Below are 25,243 nucleotides of genomic sequence, written 5' to 3' on the forward strand. Positions count from 1 at the left end.
ACATGTGACTTTGAGGAAAATGGAGGGGTGTGGTGGGGGTTCACTCTAAATTGAATACAGACTGATTTGGGTGTATGGTTAGCAAATGCTGCCCTCTAGTGAACACAGTGGGCTTTACATCGATCAAAGCCAGTGACTTTCCAAACATAGTAGCCTAGTCGAGGTTTTGCTTGCTTCTTACATTATGGGGTGAAAAAGCATTTGTCTCCACTGATGGTAACTGAAAAGTAGCCATGTATCATAATTAAACGTTTTTGCAAGCTTATCTAAGTATTATGAATGTGGTTTCATTGGGCTTCATCGGTGCACATTATTCCAAAGAACAAAAATGTTTTTCAGTTAAATGAATGTACAGATGATGACTGGTGTCACCCATCCTGTTTTTCACAACTTTTCCCAACCACCTGATGTACAGAGACCAGTATTCACAATCCAATCAATTCCTAGAGGATAAAATCCAGTCTCGCCCTACATTGTTTTTCCCAATGAATATCCTGCTGCATTCGGAAATACTTCTCTGTTGACAAAACCAAAGCCAAGCAAGCAGGGAAATTAATATTACTAGATTTTTACATGTTCTGAAGGAAAAGTGAGTCTCAAAGTAAGATTCAGAGCTCATCACCATGATCCAAGTATGTTTTGGGCATTGCTTTCTTTCAATGGATTACAAATGATAATGTAAATGTAAAAAAAAAAAAAAAATGCTAGAAAAGTTTACTTTTTACTTCAAGTAATAGTTCATTAAAACTGCAGCTCTCTTCGAGCAAAATGAACTCGGCGCTGTCAAGCTCCAAAAAAGACAACACCATAAAAAGCACAATAAACATTTAAATGTAGTCAATGACCTATATGCTCTTTTATGAGTGTTCTGAAGCCATTGTTTTAGGTGAGCTATTTATGTAATACTACCCATTATTTTTCACCTTGAGTACAACTACTGGCCCACTTTCTCTCAGAGAGAGACAAAAACAAAATATATCCTGCAGGGTTCCATGAAAACATATCTTCAAAACTGATATGCTTTTTGTAATAGGAAGCTCCTTAGTAAGTAAATGCTAGAAGCACTTCAACATCCACAAGATGGCAGCACAAACAGTGTTCAAATGAGTGTTCTTCTATCTTCTGATGATGTATCAAAATATAACAAATATGAAAATGACTTGGTCGATGCTACAGCAGGAAGAACCTTTGTATGAATACACATGCAGAAATGCTCTATCACCAGACCATCATAGGAAGGAGAGAGAGTAATGAACTTTTATGTAAAACAGGTTGGACCTGTAATTGATGATATAGCCTAAGTTTCTAAGCAAAGCCAGTAGGTCATACAGTGGCGTATTTTGAAGTCTTCATGTTCCACAATAGTGGAAAGCTTCTCTGATTCATGGACAAGTTTGTCAGCATGCATGAATATGACAGCACAGGTGCTTTAAATAAACTGTACACTGCATGTATGAACTGCATTTTTTAAGTGTTGTTTACTTATTAATAAATCTGCTCAAAAACTTCAATGTTCAATGGCATGTTATAGTCTCAAGTATCTCAAGCATATAAACACACTCCCTTTACCCAGTTAATCATGCATAGAGCAAATTACACAACTACAGCAATGGCCTAATCTTTACACTCTGGTGACTGGCTGATACATATGGCATGATACGGCATGATAATCACCATCACATAGGCTTCAACAACAGTACGAAGTCGGGATGTCAATTTTCAGATCTTCCCATAATCAATCGTTGTTTCAATTAACAATCAATTAATCGATTAATCGTTAACCTTAACCTCTTAAATATGAAGGGGGAGGGGCTACTAAGTTATATATCAGGTTACTTAACCACTTGCTTAACCCACAAAATAGGTGTCGTTTTAAAGCTTAGGAGCCTGGCTTTACAGTGAATATAGGGAATATGACCATCACTTAACAAGTGCTTTAAATTTGCTGCCATATTAGAAGTGCTCTATTTTCATAGAGTAAAAAATAACTGTAAAATCATTGTACATAACAGATAGACATGTCATATATCGCTGAAAATGTCTCAACTAGCAGAAAACAAGCAGCATATTTGTCTCAGTTAAAGACCAAACTAGGCCTATACCAAGTATTTGCATGAAAAAGTGTCGCCAACACACGTGGAAACAGTAAACACATGATGCTTTTGGAGTAGGTGGTCTTGAACGAGCCCAAACACAACATAAGATAATACGTAGATCACACATGACATGCTGCTTGGCTAAAGCTATAGGACTTCTGGGATCTGATCGCGTCGCGATCCTGACGCAGTGTTTGCCAATGTCATTTGAAAGTTCAACCACTGGAAACTGGATCTCAGGTGTGGTGAGTGGGTACAGTGGGGACGATTTGTGTAGAGGCCAATCGGACACAGTTTTACAGCTGGAGCGCGCTTGGATTGGATCAATCGCTCAGATTGACAGGTCTTGATTTACTGTGCACCACAGAATAGGATCTAAAGCTGAAACAGCTCTGGAAGATCATCACTCATCCACCAGGATCTTATTACTTGTTCTTTATTCTATGTACTTTTATTGTGGCGTTTACACAAGTAGTTCTTATGTTCAGTTAAATCACTAGTTTGGAGTGTTTTTTGGACCCTTGGTTGATTATGTTTCGAAATAAACAGCTAGCCTACCATGGCTTGAACACATCAATACACTTAGAATACTTTACGGCACGCTCGCTTTATTCTCCTCGTGTGTCTGTTGCACATGAGCCGCACGCGCCTCAAAACTATGCACTCATATAATTTGTAAAGTTTTATCGATTAAATTATAATCAACAATTAATCGTTCGTCGATTAATCATTAGCACCGAGAGTACAAAGGGCTAAATCCGGAAGGCAAAATGTGGACTAATTCTGGAGTTCTTATCACAATGGGCTGGGTGTTTTCACAAGTTCCACAAGGCCCTCGAGGCATTTTCATCCACTGATGCCCATCATACTCCACATTGCTGTTATGATGGTCCTTCCAGGTAAATACAGGCTGGGCACACTGCCAGCTGGAAAGGGCCAACAACAGGAAATAGGAAGGGCTCAAACCATGATTGATGCCACAATCGGACGACTGGGAGGAAGAGGTAGTCCCATGCCTGAAATGCACTGAAGACATGCTGGCACACAATAAAAGCAAACGGAACCTGTTTGTTCTAGGATAAAGGTAAGGGAAAGTGGAAAATGATATCATAGATGTAAGGTCTTAAAGATACAAGCAACTTCAAGAAGTTGACTTGCTTGGCTTTTTTTTTTTTTTTACATTTACATTTAATAATTTAGCATATTCTTTTATCCACAGCGACTTACAAATGTGAAGCAATCAAACGAACAATATGTAAGTGCTGTGAGTAGTCCCAGTTAGTCTAGCACAGTACAAATAACAAGTTATTGTTTTTTATGAATAGAAAAAAAAAATAGAAATAGAATAGTAAGTGTTAGTATTAATAGATCAAGTGTTTCTTGAATATGGCTAAAGACTCGGGTTGAGTTGGGCAGGTCATTCCACCAGCAGGGAACAGTCCAGGAAAAGTCAGTGAAAGTGATTTTGTGCCTTTTTTGAGATGGCACCACAAGGCGCCGTTCACTTGCAGAACTCAAGCTTCTGGAGGCACTGAAGTCTGAAGTAGTGGCAACTGGCAACCCATGCAATTTTATTAGGAGAGGTGTGACGTGCTCTCTCTTCGGCTAGTTAAAGACCAGTCTCGCTGCTGCATTCTGGATGCTGGATGGCCTGCAAAGAGAGCATTACAATAGTCCGGTCTGGATAGATCCAGAGCTTGGACAAGGAGTTTTGCAGCATGATCCGATAAGAAGGGCCTAATCTTCCTAATGTTGTACAAGGCATATCTGCAGGACCAGCAAATATAGCAATATGGTCTGTGAAGTTTAACTGATAATTGATCACAATTCCAAGGTTCCTGGCTGTCCTGGAAGAAGTTATGTTTGACGAACCTATTTGCAAGAAGTTGTGATGAAGTGTTGGGCTGACCAAAACCACAAGCAGCTCTATCATTGCAAGATTGAAGGTGGCCAAACATTTTTAATATCTAGAACTCAAAAAACACTTAAGGGTCTATAAAAGTTGGAGATTCGCTGTGGAAATGCAGATTCCCTGTAACCTAACGACATTTTCAGCCATTATATATTTAAAGTTGACATGAAACTGAAGTTGTAATGGTTTTTTCTTCCCTATTGTGACATCAGAAACGGCTTCTGGGAGAAGAAAAAATGTAGGGTAGAACTTGACTTTGTGCATGGGGAATTGATTGGATGTTTGTGGTTTGCTATTGCTGGGATATCATGTGAGTGACAGTTTGTCGTTTTTTTTATTTTATTCCTTTAAGTAAGAATTAAAAGCTGTTGCTCAACAGTAAACTGAGAACTTTCAGAACTATCTCTAACATCACTGCAGTGGAGTTCTGAGTCAACAGAGCACATGGGGATTTTCACAGTATTAAAACTGCTCCAGGATTAAACGAAGGGGCTGAACAATGCCCAGCAAAGCTGTAGCTCCTCTCGCTGCTCCTCTCGCTGCTCCTCCACTGATGGTATTGGGATATAAATCTCCACCGTTACCCATCCTTCAACATTTAAACATGTTGAATAACAAGCTCTAATCTCCAAACATCAGACAGAACACTTCAGGTAGTAATGCTATTATCAATCCTTAGGAACAATCAAACAATCACATCATCTACAAGGTCAAGCTTTGCCCTAAATAACCGATGAATGTGGATTTTATTTAGTCTTTCTCAGCAGTGAGTGACTGGCCATTGAGCGATGGCTTGAGTTATGGTGCCAGAATCTGAAGTGGCCGGGGGTAGCCTTCAAACCCAGTGCACTGGGATCTCATTCAGGAAGTTTATTTTTGTGTTCCTATTCCGTGCTGATTTACACCCAGTTCCCACCTTTGATGGGCTGTATTTTGAGTGGCATCCTGTTTGGTCTGACAAGGATTCCAATTCCCAGCAGCTCCTGGGTCACAATAGTCAAACTGGACTGTGGGATATTCCCCCGCTCGAGAGGAACTCTGCGACCTAACTGCCACATCCTGACTTATCAAAGCACGGAAGTGAAGCATGCAGAATACATGGTTAGCGTATCCATTCCAACACCAGCCAGTCTCCAATGTGGGCCGCCAACTGCCAGAGATGTCGTCCACCCTCCTACTGTAACACTCATGCACCTAATGGCTCGTTTCCACCAAGCGGTACGATACAGTACGATGTGGGACGGTAAACCCTGATCCGGCTTACACTTCCACCACCAACCGTACCCTAACTTGATAGGTGTCATCCAACATCTGACTAGTTGATTGACTAGTTGATGTTTTAGCATGCTGTTTAATTAACATGATGTTAAGACCTTCTGTTTTTGAATGCAAGAAGACATCTGTTTTAAACTGAGGTCTCCTACCATAGCCTACAAGTGTTTAAATGCAATGTAAATACATGCATTCAAGGTAAAAAAAATTATAGCCATTATACATTGCAGCATCACCTCTTTTCTCACAGTGCCTAAAACAGTTCAATAAAGGATTCTGTCTCCCTAAACCCCTCCTTTCAGAGAGCTTGCTCTGCTCTGGTTGGTCAGATGGTCCAGATCAGGGATGGGCAACTTCGGTCCTGGAGGGCCACTGTCCTACAGAGTTTAGCTCCAACCCTGAAAAAATCACCTGCCTGTAATTTTCTAGTAATCCTGAGGACCTTGATTAGCTTGTTCAGGTGTGTTTGATTAGGGTTGAAGCTAAACTCTGTAGGACAGTGGCCCTCCAGGACCGAAGTTGCCCATCCCTGGTCCAGATTGTTGTGATTGGTCTACCGCTTATAGTTTTGGAAACTAAACGTCTATTACCATATCTGAATTTCAGCTCCAGAGGCTTCCTCAGAACTCACTGAGTGAAACAAAACAGTAACGCGATAATACACAAAACAGAACGCAGTGCCGTACTGGTGCATGTCTGTGAATCTCCTGTCTGTAGCCGCGTTTCCATTACCCTTCAAATTGCGCAAATTGAAATTGCGAATTGAAAATACGCCCAATTGAAACCCGTCAATTTCGCAAAAACTCCCATGTATTGCAAAAAAGTTTTTGCGCTTTTCAGGCAATTCAAAAAATAAATATTTCGCAAAACTGCAATGGAAACATTTTTTCGCATTTACAGGTCACCTGATGTAGATGACGCAGTGTTTTTGGACAGAATACGAAACAGAGTTCTTTATTAAATTCATATAAGACAAAAGAATTACAGGAATAATGGATTCTAAACCTCAAATAATGCCACAATCAAGACCTCGAAGCAGATATGTGCCGCTCACAAGTATAATAAGGGTCGTTCCTTACCATTAATGCTTGGTAAACACACATACATCTCCTTTGATTAATAATAATGGCTAGTGCAGATTTTACTTTTAAGTTTTAGTCGCATAACATCGGTTAATGGAAACGGAGTAATTTCGCATTAGTTTTTTGTCGACATTTAGAAGAAAAAAAAAAAGAAAAAAAAAAAATCCCAAAAGTTATGCGCAAATCTGTAATGGAAACGCGCCTTGTGTGACACACACACACGACTCGTGCGCACAGAAGCCACTTCAGACAGCACTCGAACGGACATAAACACATATAATTATGCCAAAAAAGCTTTTGTCAAGTATCCTCATAAGCATAGTCTTAAATTAGTTAAATTAAGTCAAAGAAAATGGGATGCATGTCAGATCTGCGTCATGTGCGTCGGTCTTAGGGGTCATCAGATGCAAAATTCACTTTTATATGGTGTTTGCGTATAAATGTGTCTTTGCAGAGTGTGGACACAACCACCCTACAATGAAAAAAATCCATTCACCCCTTTTTTTTTATCCTCAAAAAGCCTAATCACTCTCAATAATCAAGCCGTTTGGATTTACTGAGCAATATGATGTCATATTGCTCATGCTCCGCCCACGACCAATGACGGACTGTCCCATATTAGCATATTTCCACCCTCAGCCATTTGTATACTGTCTACCAAGGCAGCACTTTACGCGTCTTGTGTCGGCATGCCCCACGGAAGAGAGGGGTGGGGTGAGCAGTTGCTCATTATCATTTAAAGAGACATGCACTGAAACGGGTCGCTGTGAACAGAGCTGTTTTTGAGGAGGTATAAAGGGTGTTGTTTTACACAAACATTGAGGATATTTAACCTAAGTATGTTACAAACTTGACATGAAGACCCTAAAGAATCAAACCAACTTGTGGAAAATGGGCATCCAATTACCCCTTTAAAGTGACAGCAAGCTAATAAACCTGCTGCTGTGATGTCAGTCATTAATGTTAATCAAAGGGCAAAAGAAAAAGAGAAAATCACTCACTGTTCTTGAATGAATCACTTTTGTAGCTTTAATAAGGATTGATGTTTATTTAATTTATAATTTATGCAGTGAAGACTGAAGTGTTTGATAACTTTGTTCAATTTATGTATATTTCCTACCTGTAAAATCTTAAAGCACTATTTACAAGGTTACATGGGTCAAAAACAACGAAAACAGTAACTTTTTGTGCATTTTGACAGGCCAAGTAAAAATCTGAACTGGTCTGACTGGGCCAATATAAATTGAGCCCTGATATATTGATATAATATTTATATAAGGGGTTTATGTGAAGATTGTTTTAATTTCACTTAAATTAAATGTTGTTATATTTTTTAAAGCCTAAAAAATAGCTTTCAATTATACTGTAATGTTGAATGGCTATAATTACTGGCTAAATTGAGAAAAAAAAAATGTTCATAGGCACATCAGTAGCAGTATTGGTATCAGTGATACTGGCCTTCATTCATAAAAAAAGATGCCATTAAACAAATATTTAAAATATACTGCCTTTATGTTGTGTCTACATTTATTCACTCAATGTGAAATTATTTCAATATAAAAATATATAAAAAAAGTTAGGTGTGATTAATTGTGATTAATTACATACAAATGTGCAATTTATTAGTTCATTTTTAATATATGCAAACACTAATTTGAATATATGTAGTTTACATATTCATAATTCTGTAAACCTGCACTTAAAAAGGGAAGAACATTCAAGAGGGTCGAGTCAGAGTCAAGACTGAGTTGCAATGCTCTTAAGTCCCAGACCATAGAAATAGACCATGATTCGAATTTCAGACTCGAGAATATCCATGTTCTCGATCTAGTCAGAATTAAGGACCAAGACCATAACCATATTTTCATGGTCTTAGACTTGATATAATATGGACTCGGTTTGACACTGACTTGAATGAGCTGGTCTCGACTACAACACTGTGTATATTAGTCTACATTTATATTAGTCTATTTTCACATCAGCAGTTTCTGATACATTCAAATAACCCTGGGTGCATCCAGACACTCAAAGTCACTTTTGATCACATTTCAAAAGGGAAAATCACATTTCTGGTCCGTTTGATGTTTGAATGTTTGATGTTTGAACAACTGACCTGCTTATCTGCTTATTTCTGGTTTGCATGCATGCTTTCGGAAATATAAACCACTTTAACCTATAGCCAATAAACTAAGGTCATTTAGTGTGCAAAAGTGACACTGAAAACACCACCTAACTGGTTTCACAAAGTAAACCACAGATAAACAAAGAGAGATCTAACCTAAGGGTGGGTTCTCTACAAGACTGCTTACATTCACTATCTTAGCAACATAAACTCAAACTTCCTAATTACAAGTAATTTGTCAATTTTCTGACCATTTTTCTCCCTGGAGCAACCTGGGGCGAGAGACTTGCTCAAGGGCACAATGACTATCATGTCGTTTGAACCTACAAAATCTTATCTTTTCTGGCCCAGATCATAAAGAACTAGACAACACAAAATGGTTTACGAATGGTTAAAAAATGAGTATCATTTGAGTATCATCTTAATGCAACTAACCTGGGGTGCAATTCCCAAAGCCAACTACGGTCGCAAGTTCTGTCATTACCAAAAGAGCTCAGAGGAACTTGGTTATCTCCCTCAAAGGAAGTCCCTGTATTAATCCGGGATCTTGTAAGCAAAACTTTAATTAAAAAAAACATCCCCTTACTCCTGGATGTTGCAATGCCAGCCAATCAAACTGAAAGTGTTTTGATTTTTGCCAGCGCTGACCATTTTTATGTGTAATGATCAGTGAGCGGACTGTGGGTGGTCTGTTGCCTTCTGTGGGTGAGACAGAAGAACAGGTGCAAAGCCTTTGGGCTTCTCGGGTCTGACTGAATGCTCCACTTTTCAAGCAGTGAGGCTTGTCATGGCCTTTAAATCAAACTGAGCCTTTTGAATAAACATGAGAGTCACTGTGACTAGTGACCTCAGAGAATCCATTAAAAGATCATTCTGATAAACCGACAATTTAACACACCATTAGCACTAGATCATTCAGGGCACAAATAACCCACTTTACAAAGGCTTAAAGACCTCTTTTAGGAGTTTTGTGGCTTTTAGTCCATGTCTCTGTGCTTTGAGGCCAACTCTACTCCAGCGCTTGTGTACACGTAAAAATGGACAAAATAGAATTCAATTAGCAGATATTTACTTTCTCTTGTGGGAAAAAAGACAGAAAATACTGATGACACATCATGGACGCGTGGGTGTATCCATATTTTTGTCCAAACAAAAATTTATTTAGCAAAGAAGATTAGCTTTCCAAGCGTTTCCATCAAAATATATTAACACACACAAGAAAACTGCACTCACCAATCATTTCATGTGGTGTTTAATAGATCTGGGTGTAGACCACCCAACCAGAATCTAAAACTTCATTTTTTCTTCACATTACCATAGCTAACCATATAATCATTTCAAATTGAGAATATAAAATACAATTACAATTAGAAAATTAAAAGAGAGAACATAAATAATTGTTGACTAAGGAGAGAGATGTTCTTCATGTTGATTTTAACAGTGGGAGATATGGGGTCAGATCTTTGCAGGTCACCTCCTGACAAAACATAAAAGACAAAAGCTGTCACTATTAACACATTTATTTATTTAAAAAAAAAGATCTGTTGGAGACACAATGCACTGATGCTTTCTCCAGACTATAGGTTTCTGTAAACTACCTAATTTGTAGAGGAGTTCCAGACTCCTGTCAGCTACAAATGCACCAATGAGGGGGAACGGAGAACCTCCTACTGTAGGAAGTCCAGAGGAACTGAACACTAAGGAAAGGACCTATATGTAACATGATAGAGCATGCCATGAAGTTTCTAAGTCCTACTAGGAAATCCAAAGACACATAGTGAAGAGGAGACTTGTGCTGAACTGCCCCAATGACATACTGTGTGCAAAAGCCACAAGGCAGAACCACTAGGCAGATAATCGATCAGGGCGAGTCCGGGCTTTGCCGTCCGAGAGCATAAACAGAGCTCAAGAGCTTCTGTGTCAAACCTCTCAATTTTACCCAAGCTGTGATAGTTTGAAAACACACCAGGGAAAAGGCTGCTCTAATTTTGGAGTGCCTGAGAGTTTTGGAAACCTAATACACTGAAGCTAATTATAAAGCAATTAGGAAGAGCAGAAATTGGTCTCTGGTGTTAAACATTTGGAGTTAAATTGTCACGGAAGCACTGAAATGAGTGAGATGCATGTGCTCAGATGGTCTCCAATGGTTTAGCAATCAAGATACGGATGCAGAGATGATTGTTTAATGGCATCAGAGCATAAGTACAAAAGCACAGGGCAACAAGTTCAGGTGTAAGGTTAAGGCTACAAAAAAAGGAAACATACTTCCAATCTTTTTTTCTTTTCAATAGAAATTTGAGCATTTAATCTCTGCTAAAAAGACCAGGTAAGAACCATTTTTGGGGACATTAACACACAGGATCCCATTGAAAACCCAATAGTGACTAGCTTTGCCAAATGCTTCCATTACATTTAAAGGATTCAATCACGGGAAATCAAATACATTTGAGTAATTGCAACAGCCAATAAATGTCTTTATAATAGTAAATCATTGTATCTTTACCTCTAGTCTTTGACTTCCTCATTGCATTGCCTGACTTGCTCTCTCGCTTGAACGGACAGCCGAGCTCACAACTACTGCTGTTGCTTTTGGCAGTTAAACGCAAACCAAAGCTTTAATGCTCACCAGGGTGAAAGTTAAACAAACAATTTAAACACAATGTTCCAGGACACATATTTTTCCATGAGCTAATATGATTTTTCACATAACAATACAGCCGTCAACAATGAAACGTAAAAAAAAAAATCATTCTAAGTTTTTAGCTTAATAGCTTTAACAAGAAGAGCGAATGGTCATTGCCTTCTGTCATAAAATGCAATAGCACAGCACTAACCATTAAAATAAAATCCATTTGCCATTGATCCAGTATCACTCACAATATCTATGTCCACAGATACAATAATAAAAGTCCATTAGTAAAACCAGAAGCTGCTTTACTCTTTAGGATACTAAAGATACTGTATGTCAAATACTCTTTGAGAGGTGGGCGGTACGATGGGTGGTAGAAACGTGCCTGGTAGAGATTACAGCTGCAACTATTGAATATTTTAAATAAAATATACATGACTGTTCAAAAGTTTGGGGTCAGCGATAGTTTTTTAAAGTCTCTTATGCTCACCAAGGCTGCATTTATTAGTAAAAAACAGTAATATTGTGAAATATTACTGCAATTTAAAAATAAGTTTTCTACTTAATATGTTTTAAAATGTAATTTATTCATTATCGTATATGCTGATTTGATGCTTAAAATAAGAAAATTTCTTATTATTATCAATGTTGAAATGGTTGTGCTGCTTTATTTTTGTGGAGACCCCGATATATTTTTTCAGAAGCCTTTGACAAATAGAAAGTTTTAATACTTCAGCATTTATTTTTAATGTTTTGCAACAATGTGAAAGTCTTTACTACTGTCAATACAGATCAATTGATTGATCAATTTTCAATCAATTTCTCTTTTTAAAATCTTACTTTTGAATGGTAGTGTTTATAAAAAATATAAAGCATCAGATGATGGTAAAGGTAATCTAAATGTAAATAAAACATAGGGCAAATGAGCATGTAATAAATGACAAAAAATAAACCTCAATAAGGCCTATTTTCAGGACTGTGTTGCATTATTTTACAAATGAAAAACATGTCAATTAAAATAAAATAAAATTGAAATTTGAGCTTAACTGCTAAGAAATTAGTAACATATTCCTCCTCATGCCTTACCTTAGTTCCTCAGTTAACCATTACATAAAGCTTCCGATTTGGCTGTAAATTAGCTTGGTTGTCTGTAAAATGAATAACATTTGAAGGGATGAAATTAATATATGCGATCGGATCCGGCTTTATTTAATCAAAGACCCACCAAAATGGCTGTTGGACAAACGCTAAAATGCATTGAGATTCCACGCACAAATTAACCATACAGAGTGAGGAAACAAAATAAAATACAACACAATAGGATCATTGTTGTTCCCATTCATTTCAAAATAAGCAGACCACGGCCCAAATGAGGCCAGATCCATAATTAAACCGAGCTAAGATTCTGCACTGAATGCACTGTGTCCTTTAATAATGGAAAACCATGGGGACACCAAAAAGAATGAACTGAAACCTGAACAGTTAGCGCTCAGAACAAACACTAAAACCATTGGCCCCGGACGGCCAGGCCAGCACATAAAAAGCGTGACGGAAACACGCAGCACTGGAAAAAACATACCAGAAACGTAGATACAATGATGTGGTTTCCATGCCAACTACAAAGGCAAAAGGTTTAAGCTCCACCCATTTCAGGGAGAGGGAAGCCAACTATGCATGCCATGAGTCCCAGGAGCTGACATTGATAAAGCTTTCACTGAGCTCGCTAAAACCTTTTTCTAAGCCCACTGTTGATGAAAAGGGCATCAAATCTGTTTACAGTTGTGCACAACCTGTTAACTATGATGATATGCTTGTATTGGAGTGCACATGTTTTAGTTCAACCTACTTTTCACATTCTAGTGAAATATAAATGGGTATTACCCTCAAGAAGGACAAATTCGGGAGCGCTTCTATTTTATGCTCTATCAAACCTAATGAGAAAAGGGGTCTGACAACATCCTCTCGTCCTTACTGACCCAAAGTCAAGAGTGTCAGGACAAAAATACATAATCAAGCATGTTCCTAATCCGCACACTGCCAGCCTTTTCAGCTCTGTTTCTTGAGGAAATGGTTCTATTCTGAGAATCCTGACCGGAACATCCCAAAGGAAGCGCCCCCTTGACCTCGCTGCATATGTCCAAGTCAAGTATCAAAGCACCGAATGTGCGAGAAGTTTACAGGCACTGGATGCTGTGGAGCAGCACCAACATGTCCAGTACAGCCTACTCATTAAACCGTTATTATCAGACATTGATTATTGTAGGCAAATTATATGACACGAATGGTGCAAAAAAAAAAGGACTTTGAAAGAGGTCACGCCGAGGCCAAATAAGCTGATAATAAACAATGTTATCGAAAAAGATTAGATGTGATCTGTAACCACATATCAGCCCATGTAAATTCATTAATGGAGTTGTGATAATCACGAGACATGTGACTGTTGGTGTCACTATGAGATGACAATAAATCTGTCATCAATAAAACTGAATGGCCCACTCTTTCAGCGGTGTTGGTTCCGGAAGTATCATTTCCATTCGTTTTTTCCATAGGGATTTTTTAAAAAGTCTTTGTTAAAACGTTATAAGACATGAACCAAGCCAACCAGCTACGAGGTGAATCAAAAAAGAAAAAAGTTTTGAAAATCGGACAAAAAGACAGAGGTGCAAGACTGTGTACTAATGGCTTAAGTGAGGGAAAGAACTACAATCCCATGAAGCATCGCGAACAGCATAATCGATTTAAAAACGATGGAGAAATATAAAACTACTAATTTAAAAATGTTGAAAAAACCAATCATTCACAGTGTTTCATGGGAGTGGGTGTAGCTAAAGATCTATTTTGCGCATTTTGCTCTTTTCGACTCTGATTGGTGGAATTTTCTGCACAGCATCATGGGTAATGTAGTTTTTCACCACGAATTGTGCTGTTAAACATGATTATTTTAAAAGTAAGCTCTAAAATAATGCAGGCTGACGGCTTCAACAGAAGCAATTAGCATCGATTATGAACTTCGTAGCTCATAGTAGGGCTGTCTTTAAAGATTTTTATGTTATCGTTAAAGATCAATTTCCCTATGGAGAAAATTAATGGAAAAAATACTTCCGGAACCAGACTGTCGTACTCTATAGTCTTTTCTTCTCTATTGTGATGTATATCAGAGTGAAACGGCTTCTCGGCTTAAGATAAAATGTAGGGCGGGACTTGATTTTGTCCATGAAGAATTGATTGGATGGTTGTGGTTTGCTATTGGTGGATCTCATGTGAGTGACAGGTTGTCCCGCCCTCACGCCAGTAAACACATCATCAGAGAGGAGATGCAAGGAGGGGAGGTTATTTTGATTAAAGATTACGAGGGCACATGAATTAAAAAAAATTATGCGCAAGGAAAAATTTGTTATAATAAATACTGAAATATTCCATTAAAAAACAAAAATTGTTCATTTTGATTTTAAGGCGGCTTAGTTCACCCAAAAATGATGTTTATGTCAACATTTGCCCACCCTAATGTGAGTTTTCTTTAATACATGCATAGGTTTTGTTACCTTCAGAGCAGCAAATGAAATTAGATTTGTAGACTAAATAAATGATCATACCTTGCAGCAAACTACTTCACAACTAAAGTGAAAACTGTATGCTACTACATACACACTTTTTTATTTATTTTTCAAAAAGCAGGACAAAATGAGATATAAAGCGTATCAGAGTTGGACAAAAATTGTTGATATTACAGGAAAGCTCTTCATTTAACAGTGCTCAGAACTGCTGCCCTTTCTGGATACCCTTTTCTATTGGCTAAGATTTGTTTGTAAGCAAAACAAACAAGAAACTGTAAGTGAATTTACCAATATACTGAGAAAGAATATTTGTTATAGTTATAAACATAATAACTGTTCAGAAAGGTATTTGAATTCGTGGGAGCAGCGATGAAAACAAAACACCTGATCCTACAGGCTCTGGCCATCTTCAAAAAGAAATAAAAAGAATACTCTACCAGGTAGTCCATGTATTTCCCCGATAGCTTCTTGCTGTTGTCTACGGAAAATACTTAGAAGTCCTGAGTTAGGGCGACTATGAAATGAAACGCTGGTGTTAATTGAATGCATCCAAAAGTCGATGTTTTGACGGCTTTGGAATCCCCGCCTCTCAGATATGAAATATAATATATTAATAAAGCGGCTAGCAGCGTTAGCTGTGCACTCCTCTTCCTCTGTAAGTCCCACGCACGGTTATGTGAATAAAACAAGTCCTGGTGAAAAAAAAAAAAAAGGATTCAGGCTTTTAATACATTCAAAAACATCACTATATGTATTTTTAAGTCGAAATAATTCCGACTCAGACGTGATACGGCGAGTGCAATACAGCTTAATGGTGTGGGCGGAGAAAGGCGCTGTTTGTTGTGTGTTCGCGAGCCACAGAGGCAAAGGCATCACGACTTCGACGTGACGTCACCGTCACGCTGAGTATTACGTTCATTCATCCAACAGCGATTGAAATTCCTTCTGTTTCTGACTTCTTTCGAGTGTTTAAACCGATATGATATTATAGTGTTGACTGCCCTTACGACGCTCTTTCGCGTAACGAAGGAGTTTGTTTAATTTTAAGAATGCAAGTTTTGCGAACGTCTAAGCGATCACGTGATAGGAGATCGTAGGCTACAGGTTCTTTTACATCACGTGACAAGGAAATAACGGTGCCAGATATTTGGTTTGCTAGTGACCTCTACTGGTTAAAGTTACACACTGTTCTTCGAGGAGGATAGCCGTGTTGTGTAATCTGATCATTATGTACATAGAAACGCGTCGTGCTCGGGAATGCTAGTTTCTTTCAAAATGTCTAACTGTTTGTGTTTTTCTGTTTATAATGTTATAACATAGGCCTATTGCGTCATGTTTATGTATAAAAAGTTTTGAAGAAATTGAAACAATAATAGCCTACTCATTTGGATAAACAGGCTGTAAACAATAAAAACGACTGTCTGTGTGGAACAATGCATTATGCAGCTCACATGATAATTTGCTTCCTGTTATAAACACTTTGCCTTCTCAGTAAATGTGAATAACAATATCTGTTTAAACTGCATACGTTTATATGACATGCATGTTAAGTAAGTTTGAGAAGTATTTTTCATGTTTCACTTTTCATCTGTTCAAGATTATTTTGCATTTGGCTTATAATTGGACACAATTGGCTTGTATTCTATTCTAATTTATGACAATTTATAAATGTTCAGCAAGTAAAGTCTGTTGAGAATCTTTCTAATAAACACATTATCTTGTTAACACCCTAACCTGCCCAAATGAACTTCACTTTTTACAAACAACAAAAGAAAAAGATATAGTCACATTACATTTGTATGTACAATATATACATTTGTGACTATTGGAATGTTCTAACTATGTTCTAACTATTGGAATGTTCTAACTATTGGAATGTTCTAACTATTGGAATGTGTAACTATTGGAATGTTCTAACTAGTTTTTTTTTTAAATCATTCATTAAATATAATGATTCTTCCTGATTCTGATCATGTAAGTACTGATACTGATCTGTTCTACGTGCTGAGCCAAAAAATTAAAATTAATGACTAATTACAAAGGTATTATAAGATCTTTTTGAAACGATGAGGTAATTGGGAGACAACATGTTTTGAAAAAGACAATGATGGTGACAGTCAGTCACAGTGCTGCACGCAGGGGCATTTGGGTTTATTCTCTGCCCCAGGCTGATTATTCTGATTGGCTCCACCCTCGATTATTCTGCCCTGGACCGCATTCAGCGAAGAGAGGCAGCAGGCGGACACAAACCCCACTTTTTCAATACCCTTCTGAGAGGAATTTTAAACTGTTTTCAACAGGATAATGTCTTCAAAAGTTTTCGACGTGTTTTGGTAGAAAGCAGAGACCGTAAATTCCTGAAGAGGTTAATTTAACGGGACGGCGCGGAGAGTGTATTGTAACTTTGGAAACTGAGTTTACAAAGCGTTCCCACACAACTATGGCGCTCAGAGCGAGAGCTTTATACGACTTTATCTCTGAAAATCCCGGCGAGATCTCTGTGACAGAGAATGAACTCCTAACTTTGAGTAGTGAAGAGGTTGTCGATGGTTGGTTGGAGGGCACGAACACCAGAGGTGAGACGGGACTCTTCCCTGCATCATACGTGGAGATTATTAGGACTGACACATCACTACACGATAACGGCACATCCGCTAGTCAGGACTATTACTACCAAACTAGTCCTCAGAGGAGGGACACCTCAAACGAGTCGACCCCCACGCATTCCTCTGTCTACCAGGGACATCTTAAGCAACAGCGACTCAGTATTCAGACGAGCCAAGGAAGTGATGAGGATTGGGACGATGACTGGGATGACAGCGTGACGTCGGAGGAACGCGGAGGAACACCTGAAAAACGCGGGAATACTCAAGCGACCAGCTCAAACACCTCAGTGTCTCGACGTGGTAGTAGTGCGCAACAGTCCAAAAGCACAGGAACAGTTGGAAAAAATCTCAATAGGTTTTCAACCTTCGTAAAGTCAGGCGGCGAGGCTTTTGTTTTGGGTGAAGCTTCAGGTTTGGTCAGAGATGGAGAAAAAATATTCGTGGATATGGGTCAATATGGTCCGGAATGGCAAGATAACCCATATCCATTCACTTGCACTATCGATGACCCCACAAAACAGACCAAATTCAAAGGCATGAAGAGCTATATGTCCTATGGACTCACACCTAGTCATACTCAAAGCCAGGTGAATAGAAGATACAAGCACTTTGACTGGCTTTATGCGCGACTTGTAGAAAAGTTCCCTGTCATTTCGGTCCCTCACTTGCCAGAAAAACAAGCCACTGGTCGATTTGAAGAGGATTTCATTTCTAAGAGGAGGAAAGGTTTAATATGGTGGATGAATCACATGACGAGTCATCCTATTTTATCCAAGTGTGATGTTTTCCAGCATTTCCTCACCTGCAGCAGCAATGACGAAAAAGCCTGGAAGCAAGGCAAGCGAAAAGCCGAGAAGGACCACTTAGTCGGCGCTAACTTCTTCCTCACTATCTGTCCTCCAGCTTTACCGCTTGACTTACAAGTGGTGGAAAGCAACATAGATGGTTTCAAAACGTTCACCAAAAAAATGGACGAAAACCTCATACAGGTCAATGTCACAATTAACGAATTTGCCAGAAAGCAGATCACTGGTTTTAAAAAGGAATATCAGAGAGTTGGACAAGCGTTCAGACTTTTAAGTCAGGCCTTTGAATTTGACCAGCAAGTATACTCAGTTCCATTGAACAAGGCCATTGTACACACTGGAGAAGTCTATGAGACCATTGGGGATTACTTTGCAGAGCAGCCCCGTCAGGATTTGGATCCAATTTCCGATCTTTTAGCGATTTACCAGGGACACCTTGCAAACTTTCCAGACATTATCCATGTTCAGAAAGGTTTGGGATTTTTCTCATGTGTTTGCTCAAATACCACTTGTTAGAATGGCATGCAATAAACATGTGGATATAGGTCAGTAGGTCAGTAGTTGATGTGCTTGCCATCAGCTTAAAGAAATGACACACTATCACAGTGTCAGCTTAATATTTGAGTGGAAACCTCAATCAGTATGGTAAATTGCCATTTCATAAAACTAAAAAAGCATTTTATTCATACTGAAATGGATGTATGCTGTTTTAGTGAAGGAAAGCTGCTGATGTAAAATGGATTCATTAACTTTTTATAGCTAATAGAAAATGGCACATAGCAACAGGCTCTCGGCTGTATGTCAAATGGCACGTCCTGATTTTTCCCTGGTGCAAGAGAGAGAGCATATGGGTTCTGCTAGTTCTTGCAGCTTGAGATGTGTGTTGGTATGGTGAAATGAAGCCAACCCTGTTGTAATCCTGACTTCCCTTTAGTGGGGGAAGTGTATACCTCTGACTAATCTATTTTTCCTTTACTGTGAAATTTAATTGACGAATGTCATTCTTTTGAATCATATCTCTGGGTTTTTATGACGCAAATTGTTAATGCGGTTTTGTATGAGAAATTGCTTGTCTCTTCAAAACAACTGATAGGCTACAGGGAAAGCTTTTGTGTTGAAGGCTCTAATCCTAAGCTTAGGGCTCCAGCACAGGGAAGCATTGAATGCTTACACCACAGTTTAACTCACAGATAGTTTTTCCGAATCCTTGGATGCAGAAACTATGAAAGCCTGTTTCCGCCACAAAAAAAAAAAAAAAAACCTGCGACTTTTTATCTCAGAATTGTGTGATATAAACCCGCAATTGCGAGTTATAAAGTCCAATTCTGAGGGGGGAAAAGACTGACGTTTTATATCTCACAATTCTGATTATAACTCACAATTGCGGGTTTATATCTAGCAATATTCACTTTAGAACTTGCAATTGCGAGTTTAGGCCTATATCTCTCAATTCTGAAGTCAGAATTGAGAGTTATAAAGTCAGAATTGTGAGATAAAAAGTACAATTAACTTTTTTTTTTTTTTCTGTGGTGGAAACAAGCTTCCGTAAGAAACACATCCCATAACTAAACTTTTTGATGTAATATATGTGATTGTATATGTAAAGTCAATGTGAAACGACATTCGCAACTTATTCTACTTTCGTATTCGCCTCAGAGTGAATCAGGATACTCAGCGCGAAAAAAATAAAAAACCTAGGTCAGGATTTTATCCATCTGGAATTGATTGGATTGTGAAAAGTATGCGTTACATTCCAAAATGGAGCCAAGTTAGATGGGAGGGGGTTAAAAAGAAAATGAAGTCAGCTGAAAAAGGAAAATTGTTTTGGAGAAAGAGCAAGTTACATTTTGATACAAGATTCCGATTATTTATTTGGAATACTAATGCACTGATGAACCATGTGCAATAAGACCAGGAAAGTGAATTTAGAAAGTAAAGTAAGTTAATTTTAGAATGCACAGGGAATATTGATTTCTCCTTGAGAAATTCCAAAGAGAGCTGTTAGCCATAAATCAGAAGCCATGACTGGTCTAAGCTTGCATTTTAATGTGTTCAAAAGGGAAGACTCTCGAAGAGTGCATGTGTGTGATTTTGCAGATGTGATTGTGTGTTATAGACTTTTAACCCTTTTCTGTTCACTTCCGTCCTCTGTCTTTCTCCAGGAGCCCTCACTAAAGCCAAGGAGAGCCAGAAACACGGGGAGGAAAAAGATGGCACTGCAGGTGGAGGCATCAATGACCGCTGCAACATCATCTCCTGCGCTACGCTAGCTGAGATCCAACACTTTCATCGCATACGTGTGCGTGATTTCAAGGCACAGATGCAATATTTCTTACAGCAGCAGATCAGCTTCTTTCAGAAAATCACAGGCAAGTTGGAGGAAGCCCTGGACATGTATGATCAGGCTTAGGAGGTCAAATGGCCAGAACTGAAATGAAACGCAAATAAGCAGCCTTTTTATTATAGATTCATGAAAATACAGTTACTGTCTTGTAGGAGTGTTTGGGGTGGCTTTGAGTTACAAACAAAAAATAAGGATAAAAAAAACTTAACAGAAACGTACAATGGTCCTTAGAATGTTGACTACGTTATTATTAAGTAAAATCGTATAATCTGATTATACACAACGGTCCTAATTGGTTTCAGTTGTCCTGAAACCCTTGAAACATAACCACAATTTGAAGTTTACATTTTAATTGGCTTAGTAACTACAGTCGATATAAACAACATAGATCACTCACTTGTAGTTGTGTGCCTGTACTGAAATGCTCTCTGTACTGGTATGGACTCATTCCTTGGACTATGAACTGTGGTGATGCTAAATAAGAGTAGATTTGAAGGCATTTGTGTCATTTGAACAGTCTTCTGATTCTGCTGAATTCTATTACAGATATAAAGAAACATTATGCATTTGAATGACTTATTGTGTTGGTCTGTCAGTTACGGTTGCTTATGATCCTTCTCAGTCTGTGCAAGTTTTACTCTCACTTCGTTATTAACCTTTATCTAATATGCTCTGAGGGAGAGGCCTGTGTCTGTTTTACATTAAGAGCTTGCGAGAGAAAGACGAGACACAGTTTCACAGCCCTGGAGGAGAAGTGCAAAGGAACAATGACCTAGAAAACATGGGCCGAAACCCTCTTTATCTAGAAGACATTCCAGACGAGGCTGAGAGGATCACTCACGGTACTAGTTTACCAGCACTTCCATTATTCAGTTTAGACTTTTTCTCCCATGGTTCAACGTGAGTATTTTTAGCTAGTTTAATTACAGTAAATGAGAGCTTAGTGGATGTATTTTAGGAGCTCTAATTGTTATCAAGACCGTTTAACCAGCTGGATGAGCAAGAAAAATTGAAGTGAAACTTAGATGTGTTTCTCAAACTCTGGACCACTGGTGGTCTGTGAAAAGTTTATTTATAAGAACAAAAAGCAAACTGGCTCATGAAAATCTCACCTGGAATCTCACATGAAATTTGGGTTATTAGGTGTTCCACAATTTTTGTTTTACATTTTAAGTGGTCCATCCCCTAAAAAGGTTTAAAGTCACTCTGTGGTGAAAATCAAGGTTTTAATATTGTTAATATGTCTATGTCACAGGTGTCAAACTCAGTTCCTGGAGGGCCACAGCCCTACAGAGTTTTGTTCCAACCCTGCTTCAACGCACACACACCTGCAGTTTTCAAATAAGCCTGAAGGACTTGATTAGCTGATCAGGTGTGTTTAATTATGGTTGAAGCTAAACTCTGCAGGGCTGTGGCCCTCCAGGAGTTTGACACCCCTGGTCTATGTGGTGTTTTTAATATGCTTTAAGACAACACCATTGCAGAGTATTTTCTCCTTAAAACTGCAGTGTTTCGTTGGTGTTTCTGACAGCACAAACTACCTTGTAACCAATCAGGTCAACATGTGAGCTCTGAGCTGGTGTGAGTGAGTGGAGGCGGGGCTAATTTGCATATTCATAGAACCGCAAATACTAAATGAGACAAGGGTGTAGAGTTACATTCAAGCTATTTTAAGGCATTGCAGATTTTTAAATATGTAATTTTGGTTATAAAAAGGTGAGTTTTAAGGGATAAAAGGAGTGACTACAGGGAGACTTTTAAGAATCACTGAAAAAGAATGAAAGAAAAGTGGAAAAATAAACAACCATTAAAGAAGATTAGCATTCTCAGGCCTCAGAGCGCCAATCAGTAGACCTATTGAAAGAGATCGTACCATTATTAGTTTCTGTGCTTACTATGGTAAAAACCGAGCTGTCCCTGAGCAGTCAATCTCTCACTGCATTTGAATTATTTATAAGAGCTAAAGTTAGGCTTCTCTTTCCACTCACTGCCTGCGTCTGTTTTCACATACTCGGGTCCTTAATCATGAAGAATTTATTTCCACACCCCGATCACTAACAAGCCCACATATACTGCCCTTAAAACAACACTAAGGAGAAAATTAAGGACTACACTCATCTGTGTTTTTATGAAGCATTTGTTTTCTAAATAATTGGAGCTATAAATAAATTAAGTAATCCACTAATATGTGATATATATATATATATATATATATATATATATATATATATGAATCATAAAAGTTCAAAACGTCCCAAAGTATTTTAAAAAAAGCAATGATTTTATTAGAATATACATTTATACAATAAGAACAATCATTTTTACATTAGTGTATCTAACTCAGTGATACAGTCACACAGACGTAATGCCATCTTGATTATTAGGAGTGTGAAATTTGTGGTACAATATTTCTGAGGGTGGATCTGTTTTTGTGGTCAGCATACTATTTCTTATTTTGACACTTCTCTAAAATGAACCTTTGAGTAGTTTCAGTTCTCTCCTTTCAAAGACTTTGTCTACAGCAAATATGAATAAACATAAGGCATTAAGGTACAGCATAATGCTATGGTTCTATAGTGTTTTTTAACAACCATTTAGAAAGGAAATGTAAAAAAAAAATGTTTTACATTTGGTTATTGTAGAGTATGCAGTAATAAAGTATTCCTTTATAGTTAATTCTTAGTTTATATATTTGAAGTCTCTGAATTGTTAATATATTTATAGTCTATATACAAGTAGTGAGTTCTTCATGCATTGTCACTGTAATTAACAAATTATTATTGTTTAATTAGCTTATATGTAAAGAGTTGTGCTTTGGATCTGCATGACTGTGCGTATGAATATGTTTATCCTGCTGCTCAAAAACATTCACTACTAGGCTTAAGAGATATAACCACTTTGAATGGAAAGGATCTCAAGCTGACTAGCTGAAGATGCTACTGTGCTTATGCCCATTAATAGACACTTCCTTGAAAATAAATTCCAGCACAGCACTATGACAACCATAATGAAATGACCCTTCACAATAGATAATGCTTTACATGGTGCCTACATATGGCAATTTATCTGTTGAGTAATAACAACTCTCCTGTTGAGTAATAAAAACGTCATCTCCGCAGCGCTTTAAAATCCCTCAGTTCTCACCATCTCTGAAAACCTATGCCACTCCCACACTATACATGCATCAAAGTAGCCGGAGCAACTTTTCTCTATTTACAGATATGACAAGAGATACACGGGCGAGTGACATATGTATGCAATTTCCTGCGAAAACTATTTATTTAAAATCATTTAAATTTTGTTCATTTTGAGAAAAAATAAAAAACCTACTCACTATTTGTATATAGGCTATTAATATATTAACAATGTAGAGACTATAATATATAAACTATAAATTAACAATAATAGTTTGTAAATGATTTGTTAAGCACTTTATTACTGTTTACTAATTATAAAATGTTACCGAAAATTTACATTCCCTCTTCTACTTACCGGTAGGCCTAACAAATAATACAATACTGTATTAGGTGATCCTACAATGACATAAGAAATAAACTATTAGGGGCTTTCGCACCAGAGGAACGTTTTCATAGTTCCTATAACTATTGACGGAAGTACCTGCTTTTTGGAGTGTTTGCACCGCAGAAATTGGGAACAATTTTACAACAATAGGAACTAGACAGTGCGTAAGTGTACGCAAGTTAATGGGCCGAACACAATGCCATACGAAACACCGGCACCAGCCATTTTTAAAAGTTGTGTAAACACAGTCAACAAATACTTACTCCACGATCTAGCATTCATAATGGAACATAAACATACAGAAAGTTAATGTCAACGGCATTTACCTGTCGCCTTTGTCTGCGGCATTGTGTTCTATTCTCAGCCTCGATGATATCTAGCACTGCAAGTTGTCATAGATTTAGTCTTTTAGTCCTCCTTTTTGCTCTTTTATTCGCATAACTTATACATCTACATACGTCTCTTCACAGTTTTTACTAGCAGTGCGAATGCAACCAGGAAAATGGCCCTAGGGGAACATTTAGTTCTCAGGGTCAGCCATGATGGCTAGTTCCTATAACTTAGTTCCTATAACTACCTCTTGTGAAAGCTCTAATTAGCCGCTTTCCGACCAAGTAGTTACAGGAACTTAGTTATAGGAACTGTCCACTTCTAAACAGTTCTATGAACTACTCTCCCCCAAACTCGGTTTTGCTGTTTGCGCTCGCACTGGCCAAGTGGCCATAGGAACAGGTAGGAGGGGTAAGGGAGTGACGCAAGCACGGCGACTTTTATTTTGACGGCGCGACAGACCTTTATTTTGACGGCGCTAAGAACGCCAGAGCAAACAATGCTCGCATTCTCTGTGTTCATTAGTTAGCGATCTGTCTAACAGTACTGTTTAATATGTTATTAGATAGAACTGTTATAGAAAGTACACAGTATATGAAAAAAAAAAGTTATTAGCCTATGCCGTGTGGTTGATGTCCAGTGTTGCTAGCTGAGCAGAAATACTTAATCATGTTTGGCTTGGTCCCCTCAAAGTTGCGTTGGATTTTCTCTTCAGCATAAAGGTTTAGAGGCCCATCTATCACTGTTTTCCATGTTTGTATCTAGTTTCTGGAGTAAATATATAGGCTATAATCTGTGTGTTTACATAGAGCTGTTTTAAAAATGGCAGGTGCTGGTGTTTTGCTTTCGTTCGGTCATCAGCGTACACTAACGTCACGGGTAGTTCATATAGTGCTGGTTTAGACCCTACTCTGAAGTAGGAGCTAAATTAGTTCCTCCAAATGGAGTTCCTAGAACTAAAGTCGTTC

At 38.1% G+C, this 25,243-nt stretch overlaps 2 protein-coding genes across 2 annotated transcripts in view; one reads left to right on the top strand and one right to left on the bottom strand.

Annotated features, from left to right (window-relative positions):
• The window catches only part of arl15b (ADP-ribosylation factor-like 15b), a 45,318-nt gene extending 29,600 nt beyond the window's left edge, over positions 1 to 15,718 (bottom strand). Inside the window, exon 1 of the mRNA XM_079861449.1 lies at positions 15,105 to 15,718. Within this exon, the coding sequence (XP_079717575.1) occupies positions 15,105 to 15,116 (12 nt within the window). The 5' untranslated portion in view covers positions 15,117 to 15,718. The remainder of the gene's footprint in view (positions 1 to 15,104) is intronic.
• Positions 15,719 to 16,776: 1,058 nt separating this feature from the next.
• On the top strand, positions 16,777 to 21,446 carry snx18b (sorting nexin 18b). Its single transcript, XM_079861113.1, has 2 exons — positions 16,777 to 18,551; positions 20,242 to 21,446. Exons 1-2 carry the CDS (start codon positions 17,108 to 17,110, stop codon positions 20,487 to 20,489), a joined length of 1,692 nt encoding a protein of 563 aa, XP_079717239.1. The 5' UTR covers positions 16,777 to 17,107; the 3' UTR covers positions 20,490 to 21,446.
• The last annotated feature ends 3,797 nt before the right edge of the window (positions 21,447 to 25,243 follow it).

The sequence above is a fragment of the Squalius cephalus genome, assembly GCF_949319135.1.
Source record: "Squalius cephalus genome assembly, chromosome: 24".
NCBI lineage: Eukaryota > Metazoa > Chordata > Actinopteri > Cypriniformes > Leuciscidae > Squalius > Squalius cephalus.